General features: G+C 38.7%; 1 protein-coding gene and 1 long non-coding RNA gene across 3 annotated transcripts in view; both read left to right on the forward strand.

Moving 5' to 3' along the window:
- LOC139772089 (uncharacterized) overlaps positions 1 to 26,701 on the forward strand; it is a 154,328-nt gene that overhangs the window by 24,323 nt on the left and 103,304 nt on the right. The gene's annotated exons all lie outside the window — the stretch shown is intronic.
- Positions 16,702 to 19,318, forward strand: LOC139771856 (farnesol dehydrogenase). Of its 2 annotated transcripts, none has more exons than XM_071705107.1 (6): positions 16,702 to 16,872; positions 17,016 to 17,371; positions 17,918 to 18,044; positions 18,245 to 18,395; positions 18,732 to 18,875; positions 18,949 to 19,318. In XM_071705107.1, exons 2-6 carry the CDS (start codon positions 17,068 to 17,070, stop codon positions 18,988 to 18,990), a joined length of 768 nt encoding a protein of 255 aa, XP_071561208.1. In that variant the 5' UTR covers positions 16,702 to 16,872; positions 17,016 to 17,067; the 3' UTR covers positions 18,991 to 19,318. The 2 variants fall into 2 exon arrangements, with proteins under 2 accessions (XP_071561208.1, XP_071561124.1); XM_071705023.1 differs by having other exon boundaries at positions 17,058 to 17,371.

Below are 26,701 nucleotides of genomic sequence, written 5' to 3' on the forward strand. Positions count from 1 at the left end.
CACGGTCGAAAGGCTATTCCTACCAGTAATTACAAATGCGAAGATATCTTGTGCCGTAGTAATAATATCATTTGAATACTCGTTACGTTGAATACTTGTTATTTCCTTGAATTTGTTTTATTATTGCGTTTTATTGTTAAATCATTAACTTCAATCTATCAGCTACAGCACATTCATCATTTAGTTATTTGCAACACGTGGATCATTATTGCCAGACGAAACGTTAAATTTTAACTTGATGCAGTCGATTGGGATTACTAATTACAGATCAATCGCAATAATTTATATGCCATTTAGCAACTCTTGACGTGCACATGCAGGTATACGCGTCAAACGACGACGCGAACGGGCTTAAAGCGCGGCCGGTTGATAATTCGTCTCCGATATTCTCCGGCGTTTGTGGTGTGGACTACTAGAGAAGAATGAAATTTTGTGCATCACTCTGGCCCACTTTATTACTCATTTACATGCACGAGAGCGATGCGATGCGAGCGCTTGCGTGAGCGAGCCGTACGTGCTCACGTACACGCGCTCACGACGGCACCGTGCGGTTACGTGAGGCAAAATGGGTCCCAGTAGGGGAGGGTCAGCCATGGGGGTAACGGCAGTCATTTTTAACCCTTTATGCAGGGAGGGTCGAGATTAAAGGGCAGATTTGCCGCTCGATTTGCCGGGAGAGTCTCTATCGACTGCAACGAGGACGAGAAGGACCACTTTCAGTTCATCGGTGAACAAATTTCATACTTCTCCCTCTTTACAATGAAACCAGAAAAGGGAACACGATCGTTGCATCGCTCGGAATAAGAGCTAATGAGGACAGAGAGCACCGTGCTTGAAGTCTTTGACGTTTCTTTCATTATACGAATGTAAAACTTATTACAGACGCGAGCAAGATGTAAAATATCCGGTAGATTTAAGACTAATTATGGGATAAATAATATTGATAACGGCAAATAAACAAGTAGGAATTATTGCCGTAAAATAATTATAAAAAGTATTAAAATGTAACATAACATAAAAATATTTACGGTCGAAAATATATATTTTATATAATAAAATATAATTTTTCCAAGTTTTAGAGCAATACAAACTATATCTAGAACTAAGTTAAATATTATACAAAGTGACGAAGAAAGAAGTCAAGTATAACGTGCCAAAAATTTTAGCTCGTGAAAGAATTGGCAGGCAAAGCTGGGTCATTGACTAAAGAATGAATACGTAAATCTGTAGCTTGGTAGTCTAGTAAGATAGTTGGGTAGACCACGAGAAAGCTGTTAGCGGGATAGATAAAAGTGGATAGAAGATTCTTAGCGTAAAGACCTTGGCTCAAGAAAACGAGCTCTCCGCAATTCGATTGGCTCCGAGCGGCATCGTGCATATTAAATCGGCGTTATTTGAATGTCAAAAGTATCTTAATTGGTAATTTCGTTTTAGCTGGATATACGTGCGATTCTCAAGAAGAGAGAAAAGGGGGCAGCAAATATTCTGAAATAAAACGCTTCAAAGATGGATGCAATTTTGGGATAGATAGAAGTTCTACATCGATTGTTACGAATATAAAACTCGTATAGCAGTAATTTCTCCTTAAATTTAATTTTAGAAGTATTATGAGCTTGTAAAAAAATAAGATAAATACATTAAATTGCTGTTAAAAATGTTCTTCGCTGAACTTCTAAATTAAAACTTGCGATATCGGAATTTTTTGCTACATCAAATTAATTATATCGTCGTTTAGACGTATCGATATAAGACTCGTGTCATTTATGATTTGTGTTTTACAATTCATTTAATTGCTAAAAATACTGCCCAATAAGTAGGTCAGGCTGGTCGAAAATATTGCGCATGTTCTAGACATCTTCATACCATATGAGGAATGTTCAATCTCGTACTACATGTCATTCCGTGGTAGGGAATCAGCGGGGCCACTTCGGAAATAGAAATCTCATCTATTGGAAACCAGCCGCGTACCGCAGGATACTATATCTCCCCACTCCAGGATTAATTAAGGCACTCTCCGATGGTACCACAGGTACCACAGGCACTCCTGGTAGGCAAATCAATCGATCAGATCTACCACCTTGCCACCTCATCCCAGAACCAATCAATTTACGCTCCAGAGCGGTTTTCTATTCTGAGCGATCCTTGATTAAGAATCATCTCTTCGTCATTAATCGCGTTCTTCTGGGAAACTGATGACGTTTCCTTCTATTAACGCAAACAGCTCGATTACAATTGATAAAAAAAAAGTCTCAAAATTGATTAATAAACAGTATGCCTAAAAAACTGTTCTTTAAAGATATATATTCAAAGCATTAAAACTGTAAGATTTCCGTCATAACGTTACGAAGCTCTTAGATTGTCTTCCAGACGACCCTCTTTGAGCCGAATAAGCTACGGCTTTACGTGTATTCCTTTAAAGTCACTATTTGCGTTTGTCCTGAAGCACGTCTCTTCACGCGTACACGTACCTTAAACGCGTAGTACGATGCAGGGAGGGACAATTGAAGTTAAGGATGAGGAAAGGCGAGGAAGACAGAGGGTAACAACGTCGCCGCAGCTTCACGGCGGAGCCACAAATTCCTTAGTCCCGGTACGGTTTAAGACTTAAGGGTTTCCATGGTGAAAGGGCGACGAGTCACTGTCCTGAGATCGTGACCCACGGTTATCATGCCAGGGAAACCATGGCTCCAGAAACGTTATTATGACACATCGCCGAGGCAAGCGGCGCTCTCTCCAGGTTTTTGCTTTTCGTCGGAGCAGAAATTGCAGAGGATTTAGTTTTTCGTATCCGCGCTAAATTTAGATTTATTACCGGTATACATCCGCGAGCAAGCACGAACACAGTGTTTACGTCTGTTTACGGTGTGCATTATCCTTCCGGTTCTCTCTCTCTCTCTTTCTCTCTCCCCCCCTCTCTCCCTCTCTCCCTAACTGCTTGGATTACTGTCAAACGCTTCTTATCTATTCCGCTCTAATTACGATATTATATTGCTTACATGATATGACTATTGCCAAAATAGAAATAAGAAAAATTTTATGTAATTTTATCAATAATACTCTGGTATTTATACATATATCTTCTTAATGCTGTATTTTTTATTTATATTATAAAAACTATAATATTAGCATAAAGTTTGGTTAATTGTAGTATTGATATGAAATGACTTATTAGATATATATATAAATTGCACTTAAATATAATTTTGGTCGCTTTCAATGACAGTTATACTTAATTATATTTTGAATACCCTAAAAAAGGGGCAATGTTCTCGATATCGCTTTCTAATTAATTTCAGCTGTCTAAGTTAGCCCATTTTTTTTCATCTGCTCTAACAAACTCGATATCAACTGATGGGCTCCGTTAACTCTCGTTCGACACACGCCCATGAGAGAGGCCAAAAAAAGAACAAAAATGGGGAAAGATAGATAAATAACCCTTATCGCGCGGACTTATGACTTACGAATGAATTACCCAGTCACCCTTCGGAGTTATCTGTCCCATATATCATCGGAGACATTCTTGGTTCGCCCGATAGATGCGGCTATGCGCGGTCCTGCAGCCGTTTCCCCATCATCCTCCGCTATTTATCAGGCAGGTTCCTTCGTCGCGACGCTTCGAGAAGTTCGTTAACTTTTTCCTTCGACGCGTCACGTGCCCACGGACGAGGGTGTGCGAGAAGGTATTAATAAAAACGTGTCGCGTCTCCATCCGCATCGATGTAACTCTCCTCCTCTTTCTATGCCTCGTCCCGTCGTTCCTTCCCCTTTCCAACCCCTTGCCCCCGGCCACCCCTTACCTGTACCTGTTCTCCAACCACTCGCACTTTTTCCACGGCAACGTGGCGCGATAGCAAAAAATTTCCGATACGCCGGCAGAGAGTACAAATTACTCGGACGCCGGTAATGAAATGTAAATAACTTATCGGCAATGCGAGCAATTTGTCACGTATATCTCGTAATTGCGTCGGATGAGAGAGATACACGAGGTGTGCGATAAACGTGTTACCGTGATTACGTTCCGATTAATTCGAGATGCATTTGCATCTTCTTTCAGACAGCTAAATGCGATGTGGAAAGAATTTTTTCTTCATACCTCGGTCGAAAGTACGTACTTTCGTCCCTAATAGCAGGGACGAAAGCTTAACATTTACTCCCTGTGAGAAGTACACGCGCTCCCTCTATAACCTTAAACCTTAACGCCCTTTAACCTTAAAAATAGTCATCAATATTGTTCTGTCGTCAGTTAATTTAATATTAAAATATTATTAAAGTCAATTCAATAATCTAGCAAAAATGAACAATATGTCATCTGATGAATCCGTAGACGAGGAAGAAGTTATACGAAATTTCGATGCAGAAGCGCGATTGATAATAAATACAGATACGTTGCCAAAGAAGTCTGTTGATCGATACAATCTTGTTTACAACACGTATAAAAAGTGGCAGATAGAACACAAAACTTCACTGTCAAACTGTGAAGAAAATAATTTGATTGTGTATTTTAAGGACCTATCTAAAAAATTAAAGCCGTCAACTTTATGGAGTGTTTGGTCAATTTTGAAAAGCACATTAAATTCAAGAGACAATGTTAACATAGATAATTTTCTTAGACTTGACTCTTCGAATGTATTTGATGCCTGCCCCCACGACCAGCAGCACTCGCTTCGCTCGTGCCGCAAATGTCGGGGGCAGGCATCAAAAACATGCTTATTAACATTTAAAGTTAAAAAAAGTAAAATTAATAACGTACTTTCGACCGGCTATGAAGAAAAATCGTATACACTACGCGGGCCAAAAGTTGAAATCTCGGTCCTGCTTGTCATGATGCCCTCGGCTTCGCCTCGGGGCATCATGACGCGCAGGGCCGAAAATTCAACTTTCGGTCCTTGTAGTGTAATATACTATTTGTTTTAAGGATACGCTTAAGAAAATTTGATAACTTAATACAATAATAGATTTATAAATAAAGCTATATACACACAGTCAGAATCTTTTTTAAAATATCTTTAAATTATTTTTGTGAATATACTTGGTGTAATTTTTGTGTTCCTTATAATTTCTTTAAATTTATCATTTTAAAACAGGTGTAATGTTTGAACTACAACATGGTTACATTAATGTAGAAAATTGTATCCTACTCTACAGTGTCGAACTGGTTGTTACGTTGGTTAATAGCATGACATTTTGGCGAGAGTGAGCTCACTACTCGGCAAAATGAATGAAACGAAACGGATAGAACGTCGGTAATTATTTTATAAATGCGCTACGATGTAGCATTAACAGTTCCGTAGGATAAATCATTTAGTTTCCATTTCGTTTGGTAAAATGCCGAGCGTCAAGGTAAAGAGAGCATTGTGTTCCAATAATTTGATAAAAGTTTGCGTCGGCGGCGCCTCACGATTGGCGACCGGGCCGAGGAATGCTAACGTTAATTATAAATCCCGGCGGTGTAACGATAACGAGGAAAGAGAAACGAATAGACGTGGAGTGAACACGCTGGAGGGAGCGCGAGAGGTATAGCGAGAGGAAAAAAAGACGAAAGTCCGTGGGAATAGTTCCAAATGGGAGCCATTAATTTTACTCATCCGCCTCGCGGCAACTCGGCGCGTAATAACGAACGTGAAACGATATGAGAAAAGTTGAGATACCTGTCCGCCCATGCCAGCCCTTCCCCGTCCGCGCGCCGTCCGACGCCGCGCTACAAACCCCCATCCCTCGAGTGGTTAATGCAAAATCGCGTTTACGGAGTAAGTTGCTTTTTTTTTTATCGCGGTCGTTGCACAACCACAGCCGCAAATTTATGATATTCTAATGTAAGTGCTCCTCCCCCCCCCCCCCCCCCCCCGCTTCCTTGCCGTGCCTTCCGTTTCGTCCGACGACGACGGCGGGCCTGCCTAGTTTATGCAGTCGCTTACGTTAATCACGAGGTATCTCATTAATTTTTTAACATCCCATCGGGAGGTGTGAAGGTACATTTATCTCGAAACTTTCGGGTCATAAATGTTTTAAACGGCGCGATCCGCTGGTTATTCTTGCATTCTTGCATAATGTACATAAAAGCTGCATTGACGATATCGAGTCATATGCGTTGGTCATTAAATTTTCTTCATTAAAAACACGTTTTAATGGACAATGCAATTAATGAATTGTCTCAATAAATTCTACGCTCTACTCTCTCAAATGTGACGTATATCTTATTGAAGAACTTAAAGATCCAAAGCTGCACGGCGGTTATGTCAGTATTCGTAAGTCGCTTGTAAATGTCTAAGAGGCTTACAAGTAAAGAAAGAGGAAGTCTCGTTCTGTGGTTTCGCGTACTTTTAGCAAGAGTAATAGGACACTGCTATCATCAAGAGTTTGCAATCACTGGCGCGCCAGTATGAAAAGAGGGAGATTTACCAAGGATTTACAGCGTAGGTTCAGAATCTCGTCCAGGTAACACATTAGACAGAGTTCGGAGTCATGAACGCGAGTGGTAGCTTCCGAGATGCTCATGCCACTTACTCGGCCAGTCAATTTGCGTAATGAAGCAGTGAGACCGCACTCGCCAAGGACCAATTACCGCGCGAAAAGGCCGCAGGGCTGTACTTAGCCCTTACCCGAAACCACGGTAGACCACCCCGTCTAGAGAGGAATCACGGGCGTAATTGCGTCATTCGGGGACGCGAGAATCGAACGATGTTTCGTCGAGAGCGTCGTTATAGCGAAAATGTCGCCATGGGTGCTACTGGACAAAGGTCGGATACGAGATAGACCTTTTTTCGATTTGAAAAGGGGATTTTCAAAGTCCTTCAGACGGGACGTTGAGTGTCTGGCGAACACGTGAGATACGCGTTTATTGCGAATAGTGCAGACTTAATCGATCGAAAACTGTTAAAAAGTTTTATAGTTTAAGTTCTGAGGATCACATTTATAGTCGTCGTTTGAATTCTGTCTTGAGATACCTACAATAAAGTTTCATATCTTAAGATCTATAGACGGATTAACAGACATGCTTTATTCGATGTTTCCTGAGGTTTCCTTCTCTCAAATTATTTGGTTGCATCACACATTACACAATACAACACAACGAAAATACAATAATACAATAATTATATTATCGCGTGCAAATTAATTATTGAAGATGATAAAGATTACGCCAATTGTCATTACACAATATACCTTTGCACGACATTCTCGATATTAACTGTACGTAATGCGCAATTCCGTGAAATATAAAAAAAATATTAATAAACAATCAATTACTTTCCGCCTTATTTTATTTTTTTAATTCAGAAATGATAATAGACAAATTATATATTGACGAAAAATTCAAAGCGCAATACGAGATATAATCGAATCAGCAAGCGTTATTAAAGAATCTATCGTCATCCGTAAAAATATCACGATACAAATTAAAATCCTTGACGTCTGTCATTTCGGTACTTGAATAAATCGCATAATATATCTGTAGTCACCGCTTTTATATACTTATTTTTATATGCTTATGCGCATTGTTAATAGTGAAGGTTAAATAATTGCATGAATTAAGACCAGTTGATTATTCATGCGATAATCGTATTTCACGAAATAATAACGAGACGCGAAGTTGCTCACGACATTATATTATTACCTGTTCACTTGAGTGTATGAATGTAAACGAGACGACCTTGTATCCTGTGCAATAGCATGCTATATACTGGCACGACAAACATTAAGATCAGATATATGATTATTATTATTCCGAACTCAGCCAGAAGTGATTAATTAAATCGAAGTCGATTTAATGTCGATGTGTCGATGAATGGTCGATGTCGAATACTTGATATTTTTGTCATATTTGATTTCGATATAATTATTTTATGTTAATTGCGCAATTATGAATATTTATATAAGATTCTACTGTCTTCCGCGCACGGCCAGTTCTATATCAAATTGATGCAAAATTAAAAAGCACAGTATATATGTATACCTATACTGTGTATTCGATGAAAATTGACAAAAATAGAAATTTAATAGAAATATTCACAATTGTTCAATTAACATAAAAATAATTATGATAAGATCAAAGGTGATAAAAATATCAATCAGTATTCGACAGCAATCAAATATTCAACACATTAAATTCCAATATTTTTATTTATTTTTAATATTAATTTTAATCTACCTACTCATATTTATTTCGATCTATTTTTCTTATCAGAATTTGACAAATAAACAGGTGATAGAAATAGAATAGTTATATAAATTTGCATAGATTACTACAACTGCAATTAGAAGTAGATGTATAGTAAACAATATATTGTTTTAAAGGTAGAACTAAATGATTAAAAAATATCTAGTATAAAGATAGCTTGTAATAATATCTTTAAATATGTACATATTTAAGCGTAAGACAAAACAGGATTTTTTAAATGTTTTAGTCATTTTGCTAAGTGATTGTCAATTCGTTATTGATATACGCTGATATGAAATGTCAAAGACAATAAGCCACAATCACAATATCTTGATATTGTGATTATAGCTCTTTGAGAGCGTAAATGTGCAGCGCTGCAATACTAACTCGTTTATGGTGAAATAGAAGCGCGATACGCAGCGATCTGCAGGAGCATTTGCATGTCAGGGAAAGGGAAGCTTTCGAATGCGAGTATTGTGCATTTTATCAATGGATTCCGGGATGTATTGTCCCCCTTGGATGAGTGACGTTGCATTGTGCAGCGTGCCAGCGCGCGGGGAAGTTGCTGATTGAAAATCGTATGGACGTAACGCGCCTTGCCCGCGGAGACCGCGACGAATGAGAACGCGCGGGAAAATACACTTCTATTGATTCAAACAAAATTGAGCTCCGTGAGAGTACATGCACTTGGCGTTAAACCGCGGCCGTATTATGCAAACGCTTATGAGATAAGAGCACGGAAAATCGAGATAAACAAGAAAATTGGCACAGTCTTAATTAACTCGGAATTGAATGAGAGATCCTTCTCGCATCCTCTCTTGCAGTTGATAGAGTTGACGGAACAATAGGTCTTTGTGTATGGCGCCGATGTAACGGTAAAAAATGAAAATGGTCGAAAATGGTAAACGATGCATTCTTCTGGGCGAGACATTTTCTGAAGCTTTAAGTCTCAGACACCCGGTAACAGCGGTTCTTTGTTCGAGTCGAGTGCCCTTTGGCTACGACGAGAAGCGACGAGGAGTTGTCGACGACAGACTGTTGCTTGCTATTGACAATATCGGATGAGTTATTTTAAACTTTGTCTCTTACAGTTAAAACACAAAATTAATTATAAGTTCGTGAGTAACGTGGGCGGAATAAATTGCGTGTCACGAAAAATATCCTTCAGAGTTCTTCGGCAAACTTGGCGTGCGGCAGAGACAATCAATTATTACATCTCCGTGTATCCACAACTCGTGCGATAATCATTAATATATAATATTTACATAACGTTTCTAATTTCTCTGCTTTTCAAACGAACGATCCGCCGCGCCGTGGCATTTCCGATCAAATCGTGAATTTCGAGCAGATCGCAATTTTCGTGTTTCCCTACTCCTTCAATGCGGGAGCTGCATTCGTTCCCTAATAATTTTTGGCTGACACTACCGCCGTGAATAACAAACGTGGGCTAATGAGAAGGCGAGATTAGAACCGTCCTATCTCTATTGATCGTCGCATTGTCGTCGAGTGAATTTCGAATTCAACTCAGAGGTGCCAAACGGTTTCGTATTCACACCACGGCGTTTCGCGAGTGTGGGAGGCAGAAGGACAGCCCGAGATGGAGAATGTTGAAAAAGGGTGGGACAGACGCGGCGCGAGGGAATGGATAGTTAGATGGAGGCGTCGGAGCCTCTGACAAACACGATGTTTGCGACGCAAATACTTCCGCCATGTGGAACTCCAGAGTCGGCTGCTGTTAATACAGAACGATCGATGCGCAAAATTCGAATTCAAAATTGAGATATATGTTGGTGTGGATTTTATTCGATTCGCATCGGAATACAAGCGTATAAAATATCTTGAGATTTTTGTACAATCTGCATCATAAACGTGCTCCCTAGTATCACAAGAATCTAAAATAAGGGAAGAAATAAGTGAGATGTTCTAACATTCAATTTTTTCAAGTAAATTATGCACAGCTCGATATGTCTGATTTAAATTCTAGTTGCAATTATTTTTATATTTTTGCTAAAATGCGCATTTTCTGACATTTAAAGTAGAGTTTAGTTTTTGCTTGTAGATAAATTTCTCATATTATTTATTTCAGTTATTAATGCAGCGTCAATATTAACTCTTTCAGGACGGTGTTTAATGATGTAGTTTATACTCTAAAGCCGCCCCAAAAGGATTAACAGCGCTTATGAAAACATAAATTTGAAAGTAATTTATCGTCTTGGAGACAAATAGATGATATATACGTACAGATAATATTTAAATTAATATTACATTTTAAAAGACTTTCAGTTTTATATGTATAGATACTGATTTACGTACGTTGAATGTTGACTAGTTATATGCTCCTAAAACATCAAATTTTCTTTGGACGACATTTCGAATTCAAGCAATTTTACACTCGTGCATCTGCATACATGCACATTTCACGCTTTGAGACCGTAACTGCCGCAAGTAAAAGCAATTCTTGTCAATCCAACGCGCGATGTTTGATGCAATAGGTCGAGCGTTACGTTTGATGACTCAAAGAGAAAATTGTCGTAGGAGGCTATCGCACACGTGCGACGCAAACAGCCTATAAAATAATATCGTGCCGGTTCTCGTATCGGGCACGATCCCTCATCTACGCTCTCGCTTCTTAGGTGTTCGTGGTATAAAATGCGGTCGAGCTACCACGTAAACGCGAGGGAATGCCGAAACAGTCGGCAGGGGGTTGACGAGTGTTTCCCCAGTGAGCGAGAGCGGACGATGTCTGCTCAGGCCTCAGCACTGCCGTCCCTACTTTCCATTCTTCCCTTGTTGTTCCATTCCCCGGAAGATCAGCGGCGGGCTTATTGCCTCATGAATATGTATAGAAGTGATCGGTCTCAGGGCTGTACCGCACAGTGACGCCCGGTCATTAGACGTACCAACGGCGAATACAAGCTCGGGATAGGCACGAAGGAGCTCGAGGGGATAGGATAGACCGCGAACGAGGCACCGAGAAATTAACGAGTCACCGGTCGGCTGAAATTATATACACGGGGATAAACAGAGGAGGGATCTCTGGAACAGGTGGAAGCGCCGGCGAAAGACCCGTGCATCAGAATGATCAGAATGCAGACCGTGGAAACGGTCGGGGCGTTGAATAAAACTAACTACGAGTTTGCACGGTCTCCTTATTTCCCTTTTTTTTGTTTTTTTAGCGGTGAAGTAATCAGCCGAAGAGGTAGTTTGATGGTGGCAGAAAAACATGGGTACGCAGTTGTTGAAGTATTTAGCGTTAATCGCGGGCTTGAATATTTGAATTATCATCATTTCGTTTTATAATTCAGAGTGCAATGTGGAATTTAATAGTTCTTTTAATTTTTGGACTAATGCGCGTGCGTGAGAAAAAGTATCATGCTTGTATTTCATACCTTTATTAGTCATAATACAGTTATATGATGTTTATTATAAGCGTATTTTTGTAGATATTTTTACACATATATTATACACATATAGTATTACGTTGCAAATTAAATCTCTTTATATAAAAATATAGGATTCTCTTCGTAAAACTTATTACAACACGTGATGTGTTCTTGTTGAAAACATAAAACATAGATGTGATGTAATTTAATGCAGTCGCTGAAATAGACAAAGAATTCGATAATGATATAAATTAAACAGGAATGCTGTCAGGCGGAATTTTTAGAGTCACGTCGAAGCATTCCGTATTTCTGTATTTCTTTGTTCGCTTTAGCCTTTTTTATTAGAATGTTGAGAGAGAAACGCTTCTTCCTTTCTCGTAAAATATGTCCAATACAGGATGCACTCAACAACGTTGAGACATCGACGGCGATCATTAAATGTCGAAGATATTTTACAGGAAACTATCGAAATGAAGTACCGATGCCATTTATTCATGCTTCAGTAAATGGAAAAAGTTTGAAATGATTTCAGTAGTTATTTATTATTGCATTAAGACAAGACTCACGACGATTCATTTTTTTTGTTGAGCATAATTTAAATAAAAATTTATTTTCTTTATTGTTGTAATAGGAATATCTATTAAATGTAAACCTACTTATTGTTAGCATTATTAGTGAAATGGTTATTTTTCATAAGCATTTTTTATTTTATAAGTGTTTTATTTATGCGTATTATCTTTTAGATATACCTACACATCTATCTTTTAAATGTACAAAACGAGATTGATGAACGAAGATATGGAATTGACATCATAAGAACGCGGAACCAGTTACTTCACGTTTATAGATTAGTTCGATAGCCTGAAAGAACGTCGATACCGTCCGTTATCGTTTATTGCTTCGGAAACGAAGTTGAATGCCGTCTCTCGCTCTATGTGTTCTCAGCTATTCTTCGATAGTTCCTTTAAACTTCCGAATAGGCTTTCAAATAACTTCCAGGCAACAACCTCCGTTAGAGATGAGCTCTTTGTAAAGCTGTCATAGGAATCTCCGTCCTCGTCAAGTGGAATCAGGGATACTCTCGGAAATCAAGAATTGATCATTCTTGCAGACATCTTTTTCGCATGGGTCTGCATGTCTTGACCTGTTGTATTTCTCTACCAATGCTTCTTGCAAAATAGGTATATCCGCTATTGAAATTTGGAAAACACGTTCCGAATAATTCTTCAGTTTATATAAATCTCACTATCATCAACTTTTAGTAACACATTATTCAATAAACTGAAAATTTATTCTTTTTTAAATGAAAACGTTAAGACAATGGAAATTGAATGAGTAATCTTATCGATTGCTACAAAATTGCGAAGAAATATTTATTCGTTAATCGTAATATGACATACAGCTTAGAATAAGTTTCTACAACGCTCGCTTGTATCATGCATATTTTGCGGCTATCAGAAAAAGAAACGCGCGATATTGCGACAATACAAAGTGATGCGTGTAATCACGGCGTCGTTGAGAAATGGCCGACTAACGGGAACATCTGGTGCTTTGAAGCGGAAAACGGGTAAATCTTTCTTCATTTTTCTCATCCCCGCTCGGGACGACGCGCTTTCTAGTTAGCGTTTTCTTGCCGCGAACATCATAGATTTTCGAGTTTATTTCCACACCGGATAAATATGAATCTCTGAGAAATGGAGGAATAATTAAAGGAACGGACAAAAGAAACTCGTGACTCTCTCCGCGCGATGTAACTTTGCAGCGACTTTCTTGAATTTCGTTCCCATTTATGTCCTACATATTACGCAAACAGTTTTCCGAGGGCCGGTAATGGAGAACTTTGCGATGGACTCGCTCTTAAGTTTCAGAGTTTTTGTTGGACAAAGTCGCCGCACTTCGTTTGCGTCTTATCGCGCCGCGGTAGCAACTACTTCAACTCGGAAAGTTGAAGTGGGTCAACGAGTCCGGATTTTCGAAATTTTCTTTCATGTTCCTTTTCGACTTTATTTGTCACGCTAAGATTTTAAAAGCCGCACCCTCTCCCCCCCAATCGAACTATCATAGTTTTCAAGTTATTGGAAGCCGGATGCTCGCGCGAACGCGTGGGCGGCTGATTTCGCATTTCCCGCATGCGGAGCTACTTGGATGACCCGCTCGGAATTTTCAAAATGGTCTGGCAGCCGAGTTGTTTGCATCTCGTTTGCACCTGGCGAGGAAAGAAAGTTTCGGAAATTCTCGGCGGGCACCCGCTTCGCTTCAGATCCCAAGTTTTTTCGATAACTCGAAAATTATGGGCGCCCAATGGTCGTTTCTCCACATCTGGCCGGCGGAAACGACGTGTAAAGCCAAACTTCTGTAGAATCGAAGATTCTGGACAGAAGTCGACCGGTTATATGTTTTCACCGAAGCTGTTGGAAATACGGCGAGGATACATACACGCGTAACGTACATAAGAAGCAAATAAACAAGATATGAAAACTTTTCTCGAAGTTGTAAGATTGTAGTGATTAAATTTTTATCTATTTTCCGAGAAAGTAATCTTTACCGCGGTTTATCAATCGCTTATACGGAGAAAGATTACACTCGTCTTAAAAATGTCCGCGTCCGTGTCACAGTTTATTCTGAAGCTTTCCTTATTCTATCGGTACTATAACCAACTTTCAATTTGTTGAAATTTATTTTCTTTCGCGTTTAATACGTGCAATTCATGGTTACGTATACTGTAAGAAAGGGAAGCTTAGAGCTTGTAGCAATACGGATTGGTATATGTAATCACGACCCGTTGAAAAATAGCCAAGCGGCAGAAGCATATGGCGCTCCGGAATCGAAGAACACAGCTTTCCTCCACCTTTCTTTTTGATTTCCTCGTCAGCTGGCGCGGAGTATAATAATATTTTTGGTTCGAAGGTCGTTACTTCTTAAGTCGTGTGCCCGAACATTTCTGATATCTGAAGAAATACGCTCGCCTTTCATCGACTTCAAAGCACTCTGCGGAGTAAGTAAAATATTTAAGAAAATCTCAAAACGCGCGCGCATATACATATTCTGTACAGACTGTTCGAAATTTCACACATACTCGTTTTATCGTGCTTGAAATGAATTAAATATAAGTATTTAGCATTGAAAGTAATCTATATGGTTTTAAAATTATTCAGTTTTTAATATTAAATAATTTTATATTTATGTAACATGTCACAAATTTTTGCTAAAAAAACATTTAGTAGTTCGAGAAAAACTTTATACTGAAAAATTTTATAAAAGGAAAACATATAGCTCTCTCTTGCTCACGCATACATAATATAACCGTTCATCTCGCAGAGAAATCGATCTTTTATACCATATTTCTCATAATTTCGCTTGAGTTTAACGAGATCACGTACCCGCAAGTCGTTATATAATTTGTCGCCTATGAAAAAAACATGAATCCATGGTAGTAAGTGCGGAACGATGCGCGTAATCACGGCAACATTGAGAAATGGTCGAGTAGTAGTAGCATCTGGCGGGCCGGACCGGGCCAGGAAGCGAGAGAGAAGCCTCCTCCGGTTTTCTTGTCGATTTCCTCGTCGTCCTGCGTGAACAAGAATAATGCTCTCGGCCCGGCACCGGACCCGGTACACCAGATGCCGGCTCACGAAGATCGATACACGCCGTTGTTATTGCGTCCGGAAACGAGTATCGTTTATCTGTGAAGAAGGGGAGAGAGCTAGAGGAGGAAAAGGCGCGGCGGCGCCGGCGACGGCAGCGGTTCCTATTCTGAATCTCGAGATTCGAGATTACCAATGGATCCCAGATAGCAAAATTGTCAATAGAAAAATAAATTCTACGCTGCAATAAAATAAAATACAAAATTCCACAGTCGCCAATCTTTCATCTAGTATTTTTCGTTCGTATAATAAATGGAAAATCGCGTATGATATTCGGTGCTGAAACACGGTCATTCGCTGAATTTTGTCCATTGCTTATTAGACATGTTAGAAGAGATCGCGATGCTTTTCATTCTTCCTGTTTCTCTCTATAAATATTCCAGGCTCACAAAGCATTAATCAATCCAATCGATTCAGTAATCAATATTTGCATTTTCTTGCTCGCTATATTATTTACGCAGGATATATTATTAACGTTAATTTCGTTTTCAGAGTATCTCAAATTATTTCTTTTAATCTAAACATATATAGATGAATATTTTTCGGTAAGATATCGAAGCCTAAACTTCTGACGGTCATAAGTTGAGATATTTGTATTGTTTATTTTGACAATAAAATCCCCTCTTATGGAACGGGATAGGTCTCTAGAAGTCGTCTCTGCCGGAATCTCCGGGATTTCGAAATATCCTGATATTCTGCCCGATGTCTCCGCGGAAGAGATTGGTTCAGAGACGGTACGCAGAAGCCAATGTGATTGTACGTGGATACGAAGGGGATTGCGGCAGGTCACGTCGCGCTTCACTTAAAACAAGTAAAGGCCGTGGCAAAACCGTAGGACGGAACCAGTGGGTAAACGGATAAACCTAAGCCGAAGGATCTCTGTCCTTCTCCATGATGCGTCTGGCCTATACGTGCTCAACGTTCGGGACACGTCTACGACGAAAAATGGTCCCTTACAGAATATTCTCTATTAGAGTTGTGTGATACGAGTAAAACTTTTAACATAGCAGTTCGCTGGCTGTGGATTATAAGAAAATTAATGGCTCGTTCGCGTCTGCTCCTTATCTTAAGGGAAATCTTTATCTCTTTCCTTTGTTTTGAATAATAGCAAGGATGTATTAATACATCAATTACTGTGATTTCGTAATTAATATAATAATATATAGACATCAAAAAAAGTTATACAATAATATTATTTAAAAAATTATAAAAAGTGTATATATATATACACGTCTCATATAGACAGATCTTTATTCTGGTCCTTAATTTGGAAGTTTAGAACTCATAAATTTGTTATATTATTACGATGTATCTATGTACTTTTGTAAAGGAATGAGTGAATGTATGTGTGTGCACGTAGGTGTGTTGACTATAATATTCACTTATAGAGAATTATTGCACTCGTCCGTGCAATCATGTGCAATCATGTGCAATCTCTGAGTTTAGCAACACCACTCCGAGTAAAAGAGTGATTCACTCATATCAGAATTGCTCTGATTATATTACGTGCACTTGCTACGCGTAGTTCGTATGATACCATCGACATTGATGTAACCGGTTTGACCTGCTGCGTCAGATAATTTTTTATCACTATGCAGCAACTATCATTTCGTATCGGAATAACACGATTTTCGCAGCGCATTTTGTGACAAACTAGTTTCACTGACAGTTGCGAATAGGAGATACGCATGTAAGTATAATATATACGTCAGCGTTAGTGTTGTTAATCGAAATGCCATTTCCACAAATTCACGGCTGAATTTAACGTCGCTGCGATTGTGAATGCTCATGATTACGCTTTTTACCAGCTTGATATTATTTTCGGCTCGGTAGTTATTAGTGGCATGTCAACCGCGAGCTACGTCGTACTTGCAGACAGGCAATTATGGATCGTTGGCTTGGTAAAACCGCAGTCGTTACCGGCGCTGCATCCGGCATCGGCGAAGCAATTACATGTGCTCTTCTGCAAAACGGAGTGAACGTGGCCGCTCTGGATGTCCAGAAAGAAAGATTAGCGAAACTCGATGCGGAATGCAGGCGGGAAGGTTTCCCGGGCACGTTACATACTATATGCTGCGATATAACTCGCGAGGATGAGATCGATGCGGCATTCTCGCATATTGAGACATTAGGTGGTGTGGATGTTATGGTCAACAATGCTGGGGTTTGCGAAAATTCACGAGTAATAGGTATGATAAATCACATATTTATACAGAATATCATGCAAATAAGGATAGAGACTTTTAAGTTATTAGAAATGAATATTATTTGTATGCTCTTATAGCGGTAAATGAGTCTGTAACTCTCTCTGTGATTAACTACAAAAATATAATATGTATGTTGTACATTTAATTTTAATATGCAACCAGGTTAATATTAATTTAAAACTATGAACTTATACATTTTAAAAAGTTTTTTTTTGAAAAATAACGAATATTGTAATCCATTTAAAAGAAACGATGTATAAATATACATCTATAGAAGAATCAAATGTCAACGTTTTAGTATTTTGGAGTATTTGAAGAATTTGAGAACTGATTAAATATCTCATTTAAAAATCTAATTTTGATCGTGAAGTGTTATTAAGGTCGTTCAAAAACGCAGCGGCCTCTTACGAAGGCGGTTATATCTCGTTGAGAGATATACTGACAGTATTACAATAAAAGACTTAGATTTTCTCCGTCGCACATTTCCTCTTGGCGCATTTAAAAATATTCCATAAATTACACTTGCAGAGAGCGACAGGAAGACATTCGAAAGACTGTTAAATATTAATGTCCTCGCAGTCGCAGTGTGTATCAACAAAGCGGTGCGTTCGATGCGCAAACGAAACGTCGAAGGACATGTTTTCAATATCAACAGGTATTGTTACCTATGATTCGTATGTTAACAATGACTGAATAAGTCCCACAAATCTTTAGAATAAATAGATTTTCGTAAGATAAATATTTTTTTGAATTTTTCATAAATCTTAAGACAAGGATTGCGAGAAATCTTTTTAGAAAATTTAGTGTTTATTTACTGTGCAATATATGTTTAATATTAATACTTTTGATGTGCAGTGTTCTAGGCCATTATTTACTGACGAATGTTTCGACGGTGGGTTTGTTGGCTGATTTCAATCTGTATCCCGCTAGTAAGCATGGGTCTGTTGCTCTGACTCATGTAGTACGACGAGAATTAGCATCAGTTAAGGCTCCTATTCGAATTACCGTAAGCTGCGATCATATTTCGAGTTTTCATTTATTGCTGTTCTATTTTTTAATGTTACTTTATATAGATAATAATATTTATATATAACTAATAAAACGTGTTAATTATTATGTATGATATCGCCATATTGATATATTGGCGACAAACTATCTGCGATAAAAGAATAAGAGCCGCAGTAAACAATGGTCGCTACTTATACATACATGTCAGGAGTGTAACATCAGATGTTATTATAAAGTTTATAACATATTATTTTTATGCAAAATATTACCAAGCACACGTCTTTTTATCAATGCAAATAATTATTATAGACTATTACTTGTCCGGTCTTTTTAGAGCATTAGTCCTGGTACTGTAAAAACGAACATACTTGCGGATTCGAAGGAAATGAAAGACTTTTTCGAGAAAGTACCATCTCTTCAACCGAAAGACATAGCGGATGCACTCATTTATGCTCTTGGAACGCGACCAGAAGTTCAGGTTCAAACGATCGTTAACGTACTTTCTCCCTGATAAATATAGGAAAATTGTTTTATGCGTTACTTAATTGCAGATTACGGAGCTTACCATCCAGCATACCGGGGAGTTGCCATGAAGAATATCTCCACTAAGATGCCCGTCTTTTAATGCATCAACAACTTTACAAGAAACAACTTTACGCTAATAATAAAGTAGGAAACTTGAGATTCGTTAAGACTAAGCTTTTATGTTGCTTTGCATTTTTTATATGAAAAAATGCTCTTTTCCTAACGTAATACTGTCTACGTTTCACTTAATAGTTTCGCTAATGTTATCTTTTCTGTAATGTACGTTTATTTATATCTAGAAAATGAAAATGAATAATCCAATAAAATCTGAGATAGGAATTTTGTATATATCTATCTTTGTTTTATAAGAATACAATAAAAATGACAATAAAGATATTTTTTTGTGTATTCTACAACGCAAGAATGTACACTCGAAATTTATGGTCAATATGTAATCAGCAGACAAATATCAGCTATCGGATATCGCTATGTTTGTCTCGCGCGATGCCTTGTACTTATAAATATCGCACTAAAAAGATATACTCGAAATACAGATTGTGACAAATTCCGCTTATCGCGAGGCAACGTTATCGGCAATACGTTCACGTGCAATCGTTGTATTCAAATTTCGACGAAGTGGCTGCTACATGCATCCAGTGGTTACATCCTGCTTGGCGCATGACAAATATAGCGGTGTCATTTGGCATTTATACGTGAACGATCGAAATGCGCGTTTCCTATACACAAACGGACGTCTCCCGTTATCTTCACGTTGCGCATCCGTGTGCGTGCTTCTCTAAACATGAACTTCCGATAATAGCGACACACACTGTACCAAGCTCGACTGTCAACCAGGGAGGCATTCGAGTGCGAGCGATAGTTAAGGTGTCAAACAAGTTCCGTCGTGCTTCGAGCAGTTGGAATCGCGTCGCGTTATCAGGAAAATCGATTTTCCCGGCATGCATCGGATGTCGGGTCCTGTCAAAATCTAAGTGTATTCTAGCTCTGTGATTAAATCTCTGCGTTTCTCGCAGTTAGTGTGTAGTTATGGATGAGATACTACATTCAATTCATCGCTCATTTCGAAGGTTGCATATGTTATGATGATATTCAATCAGGATTTTTCTTCTTTTACAGAGCTACAATAAAATGCAATATATTATAATAATTATTAAACTATTAACATTATATACAACTATATATCAATCAAAACTATACATATATTTAAATGATTAAATATTGTTATATATATTCAATTATAAACTGATTATATTCCTCCTAAACACTTATTAAAAAAATTGCATGCAGGTAGCTTTAAGTTATGATAGCGTGTCCCGCGCTATTATTTTACTTTCTACGGTACAATTAATAACGCGAGGACATGTAAAGAATCCGTCGCTTTTATTCCTTACTTTTAGGTGCTCTTAGCTGTTACATTAAGGAAAGGCGGGGGTATATAAGAAGCAAGATATAAAGCACAGAAGAGCGGCGGGATGATGATCGATAAAGACGTACTCGCGGTGCTTCATGGGGCTGTCTGTATGGACGGGGGCCGGCATTTAGGAATTTATATTAAAATATGTAAATCTATCGGCGCGGGCATATTTGAAAACAGATAAATTATGCCAGCCGTGTATTGCGTTCCCGCGGTAAAATATCGACAGTGCGGCGCGGCGCGGAGGTGCGGGGGTGGGATTGAGGCTAACGGGCGGAAGCGGAGTTCCTCGCATAACGGCACGTTCTGTCGACCAGTAGAAATGCGATTTATGACGATCATTGTGTAACGATCATAAATTATCTCTTTATTTACGCGGGACGGCAGCAGCGTCCGCGCCATTGTTTTTCCGCGCCTTTCGCGTCTTCCTCAAATAATAACACCTGATGCTTCCAAATTCGGTCGCTTCGTTCAGCCCCGTTTACATTTCGCAGCGACAAGTTTATCTCGCAAGTTAGCATTGTCAGGCACTTGTCCGCGCAATGCAAATGAGAAATTAAATATTTCAAATTAAGCCGATACGATTATTCTAATCGATACAAAGGTTTAAAACGTTTCGTAGCGGTACGTTAATAACACAACAAGCTTATAAATTGGAATTATTAGCCATTTGGCCATGCAAACATTCGTGTCATTGCACATCGGCTGCTATATTTCCTTCAAAATTGAAACTAATCTCGCAAATGCCTGAATTTAGCCAGAGCCGCCAAATGTTGAGGAACAAACATCCCGATTTAACTTCCTTAAATGCGTTTGTAACTGTTTCTGACAGGGAACAACTCACCTTCTCTTCCCTACTGACTCGTGCACTAACAGTTGTTTGACCGTGTTTCTCTAGTTCTCGCATTTGAATTAGCCTCAGAGTATCTCTTCGGCAAATCTAAACAATTGATGAATACATTTAACTCTTTGAGAATGCTGTATCGTTTCCTGCCTCTTTATTTGCTGACTTGAGATCTACAAAATAACTCTATCGGCACAGCCATTAAATCCTCGTCTTTTTTTTCCGATGGTGACATTATTATATGTTTTAGAAAGCAGAAATAAACGAAATAGATTAAAATTTTAATACAATGGAAAATTATAACATACAAACATTTTTTGCAATGTATTTATACTTACGTTCTTTAAAAAAAAAAACAAGAAAAAGAGTGCAGAAAAATTGAAATAATTTGTTGATATCTTTGAAAAAAAATTGGTCTTTACGTATGCAAATAGAAGAAATGCGCTTTCTCTTCGACGTGACGTGCCGCGATTGAGAATTAGAATTCTAGAGAAACGATTTCGACGCGTCAAGAGTTTCGCGGCGTTTCGACTTATATCATTAAAGCGAATATGCGTAAGCGGGGAGTGAAACATGCATGGCAGTTGAATACAGCGACGACGAGGAGTCAACCGGGGTCGCTAAGGGTTCGCGAGACGGGTACGGGGTGGTTGGATAGGTTCGTTAGCGGAACACTGGCAGTGCAAACATGCCCGCTTAAACCGGCTGCGTACGTGCGCCGATGCGGTGTCAGATTTGAAGTGGTTCGCGGTGACGGCGTGCACGTGACGCGTTGGAACGAAACGCGAACTGCGCGCCTTCGCCCCGACGACGCGGACGGGGAGGACGGCCGTTTCGGTATTGGCCTGTGCCGTGGTACCGCACGCTGGGCTGAATATCGAGCGAGCTTGTCTGTTGACTTATTAAAAGCCGACTGAAATTGGAGCGAAGTCGGAAAATTCGATTTTCGGGATTTCGGCCGATTTCCGCGTTCATCGAAGTGGTGCGGTGACCTCAATTATTCTGCCACGAATGAAAGCTATTTTCCCGGAGCAACTATATTGCGCGGTTTCGAGCGCATCCGAACATATTCCCGATAGACGTAGGCAATGATAAAATATTCAGTGTCCCTGCTATAAGATTTACGATTATCGTGTAAAATAAGAAGCCACAAATTAAACGTGCTATTTTTTTTCTTAATTTAATATATATTATTCAAAATGCTCATTATTATAATTATTAGAGAATTTATAATAATAATAGAATAATTAGAGGAAAGAAATTATTAAAGATCTAAAACAAATTCATAGCTCTTCAATAAGTCTAATGAATGAGTTATTCTTTCATTATATCGCATGATTCAAGTAGCAATGTTTTCTTATAAAACTTAAAAAATAAACAAAATAAGATGTTCGGCAAAATATCAAAGTGACTTTGATATTTTCTCGATTATTTTAATATTTGAAAACTTTATTTTTAAACAGTGTGATAATGTATCTAGCTAGACAAGAAAATTTAAATTACGGACGTTGCTCCCATGTCGTCTTTTAATCATCTTTTTCTGCCAAGAACGTTTTCTTTCATGCACGAGCTAACGTATACAATATGGCACATATATGTAGCAGCTAGAATGTCGCAGCTGCAGTAGCGCGTATTCTTGTTCGGCGACCGGCTTAGTACATACAGCCTAAACCGTGCACGTTATCTCGCGCTCCAACATCCCCCAGAGTCTGCGCTTCTTCCTTACCGTTGCCGCCGCTACTGCTGTCCTACTCCTTCTCGCTTAATCTGTAGTTGCGAATCTGCAAAGCGGGCAAGTTACGAAATAGTTTCCTCTCTCGCCCGTCGAGTGAATTTAATCGTGCTCGCGCGCGATACATGCCCAATTGCGCGATACATGCGATTCGCGCGCGTGTTATGGACGCGCGATACCGAGACGAAGAACGTAGTAGGGCGATTGGAACAATGCGGAATAATAAGTCGACGAAGGACGAAGGACAGCCTGCGGGGGAGGATTGTAACTCGCGCGGTATAGAACCTTGATTTTCCGCCCTGTGTTACAAGGAACGTATCTCGCAGAATGAATATTACGCACGGTGGTCTTGTCGAGGGGAAGACGGTGGAGGGGAGGGGCGGCGGGGAATCTTTCGCCTCCGTTATAAATCCACTCGTTTTGTCCGTCCGCATCTCGGCGACATTCATGAGGGAAAAAGATGCGCATAATGTTATCAACGCATTCCCGACATGGCCGTGCATAGTTTAATCCATTGCGACGCTGATCCCTGCGGTACAGGGATGAATTCCGTCTCCTCTCACTGTGGCGGTTGCGAGTAATATTGGACGAGGCTAAAACGAGAACTCTGAAGGATCATTTGAATAATGTAGATAAGTTTACTTCGCTTGGAAAATACAGAAACAAGAAAGATCGCGATTTCTCTCAACCCAGAGAAAACATGCGCGCGCCCCATGATTTTAGTCCGTTAAGAAAATACTGTCTATCGCGGAAACGCAATCTGGCGTAATATTAAATCGAGAGGATTTGCCTCGCGAAACGCGTTGTTTTAAATTAAAACAGCAAATATATAACGAATATATTTGTACTGTTAAAAACAATTTTCAATATCTCTCTACTCTGGAAAACAACATCCAATTTTATGTAAGATTGTTATTTGTAGTGCTGTTTAAAAAATTCAAAATAAATATGCGATGGCAGTAAAAATAAACGAGTGAGCAATACGATCGAGTCACATATAGAAACGGAAAAACTTCACTGCTTAAGCGAATGGTCGCTCTTTTGAAGTCAATGAATAAACCGGAGGACGTTAAACATTAGAGAGCGTCAAATCTATTGAGCGCGATGCATTATTTGCAACGTGCATTGTGGAAATTGGTATTATCCATTTCATTCGGAAATAACACGGGCGGAGGAGAGAAATTCTATTATTGGTTAGCAAGCACCGGAGGTTTATGCACTCCGCTTTGTGCGATAACGAAGATTATACGAATTAATTTGACTTTGCAAACGAATACACGACTGAAATGATTCACTCACGCGGATGCGTATGATTTAAATCTGACGATAATCCCTCAGGATCATCCGAGAATTTTCTATTGCGTAAATAAACGGTCGTGGTTTTCGAAATTGGGAAAATATTAACAATTGCAAACGCGACCTGTTTGCCCAATAATAGTTTGAAATTGAAGAAGGGGCGATTTGTCGGTCAGACGTCGATGGTTACATGAGTTTAAAATTGAAGAGTTTAGGAATTTATGCAAAGGAAAGAGAGATAGTTTATAAAACAATATTATTCAGTACATCAATAGAAAAAAACGTTTCTCAATATGTGTCTAATGAAAAAAATGTGCTGTGATATACGATTAATTAAACTCAGAATCATAGCCTTTCTTATATCTTGTTGCTTATATATGTATAACAACATATTTTTATGATTTAAAATTATTAATTGTTTATTTCCTTTTTAACTTTAGAATGCATATATACAGATAGGTTTTTTTTTATCTTTTCTGAGAAACTGACACTCCACAAGAGTAATTATTATATAACATTAATTGTACCTTGCTAATTATTATACTGTAACTGAATTATTATTTGCATATGTTCGAAAACAAAAGGAGATTAGGAAGGAATAAATAAGCACCTATTAAACCACTCCACGCGTATAAAGAAGGCTATACTTAACGATCAGTTTACTCAGAACCTATATCGCTATATATGCATGTAAGAAATATAACTCTGAAATTTCCATTCACAATAGAGACAAAGCGAACGCTCGTAATTCCACGTGTGATACCTCCTCGTTGGCAACGGTAGAGCTCCATCAATGTGTATAAACGAAGAGGGTTATTACCGTTGGGGCTATCGTTATTGCCGCAAACGACTCGTCGTGTGGCACCCGCTTACTTCATATTCAGTCGTTCGCGTAGGTGGACGACAAGGAGATGACATTGTTAACGACACCGCACGAGCGTCTTCTCCATAGGGTGCGCTTAACTCCGGCACTCTCTGTGGTCGGAATCGTTGTTACGACGAGGAGCATCCGTACGTAATGATACCGGTCGTGATTTAAATGATATATCAAGCCGCCGGTTCTCCGCGGCGCATGTGTCGAGGCATTATCGTCGTCATTACGGCCATTATCGCGAAACGATAGCATTCATCCCGTTCCTTCCCACGTTTTCACGTGCTCGGTCGCCATCAAGCCTCGACTCGGTCGCGAAAATCAAGTTATAGCGAGCGCTTTATTAGCGAATTTCGACATACTAAATTACTAAATGATGTCTGGACAGATGCATCTGTTTCTATTATACTTAACACGAACAATTGCGGAGAACAGTCTCGCACTTTTCTGATTGGTCCGCGGTTTGAATTTTGATATTCTATCGTCGCTAACAGGTTATCTAATTATTGAGATCATCACAGAAACATTTTTTTGACAATAAGAATTAAAGGAATATTTTATTTTGAGATAATTAGAGAATATTCATGTTTAATAGGTACGAGCATTTTGCTCTATCGTAGTAAAATACATATATGATTGTGCAGTTAAGAATAACACTAGTTATAATTACATTTAAAGTGTATATATATATATATATATATGTATGTATATGGATAATTTGTTCTTGTAAATTAAACATGACGAAAAACGACGAAAGCTTTATTTGTTTCGTGTTTTGCATGCAGCGTCGCATACTCAGAAATCGTTAATCAAGTTTTTGAAGGATATTTTCCACGTACGAATTATCCATGTATGCGTACCGCAGCATCGTTATTTTTCGGGTCCCTGTCTTTTTCTCTTTATCAAAGCCGACCGTGTTCCTTTATGCAAAAGATGTCTTCGTGAGCCACCTTGCTCAGAGAAAAAATTCCAGGGTCCCCGGAGGTTGAATGGGGTTGACGTATTGAAAAGGGGCGATGCTCCTTCTCGCAGACCAAAGGAACGAACGCTCGATCTCTGTCGACTTAACGAGACAACGAGCGCCGCGTTGTCTTTCGCGAACGATATAAATGCATTCTCCGATTCTGCCTTTGACTTGACTTTTCCTGACATTTGCGAGGAACTCTTTCCTCGGGCAAAGCAACGTGGATGATTAATCTGTCACTCCCTTCGAATTTCCATGAACTTCGGAAAGTATATTTCTTTATTTGAAATTTTTATATTGTTTCTACGCAAGCTAAGAAAAACTGATGACAATATTGTATTTATAATAATTTATTACTATTTAGCTTGCTTAGAATATTTTCTATTTTTTATATAAATCTATATTTATATAAAGCAATTCTCAATTTTTTATACAACATTATTTCTAATTTGGAATTAAATATTTTGGCTTGTTTAACGCTTATGAGCTTGGTTTTTTCAAATAATTTGCAATTAATAATATCTATTATATGAAATTATCAATAAGAAAAGAAATATATCATTACACGCGACGAGAAATAAATATATTTTAAATTTTTCAATAATAAGTGCGTTAAACAGCACTTGTGTATTTTATC

The sequence above is a fragment of the Temnothorax nylanderi genome, unplaced genomic scaffold (genome assembly GCF_030848795.1).
Source record: "Temnothorax nylanderi isolate EJ_2023f unplaced genomic scaffold, tnyl_v1.0 TNYL_tig0001_pilon, whole genome shotgun sequence".
Lineage (NCBI taxonomy): Eukaryota > Metazoa > Arthropoda > Insecta > Hymenoptera > Formicidae > Temnothorax > Temnothorax nylanderi.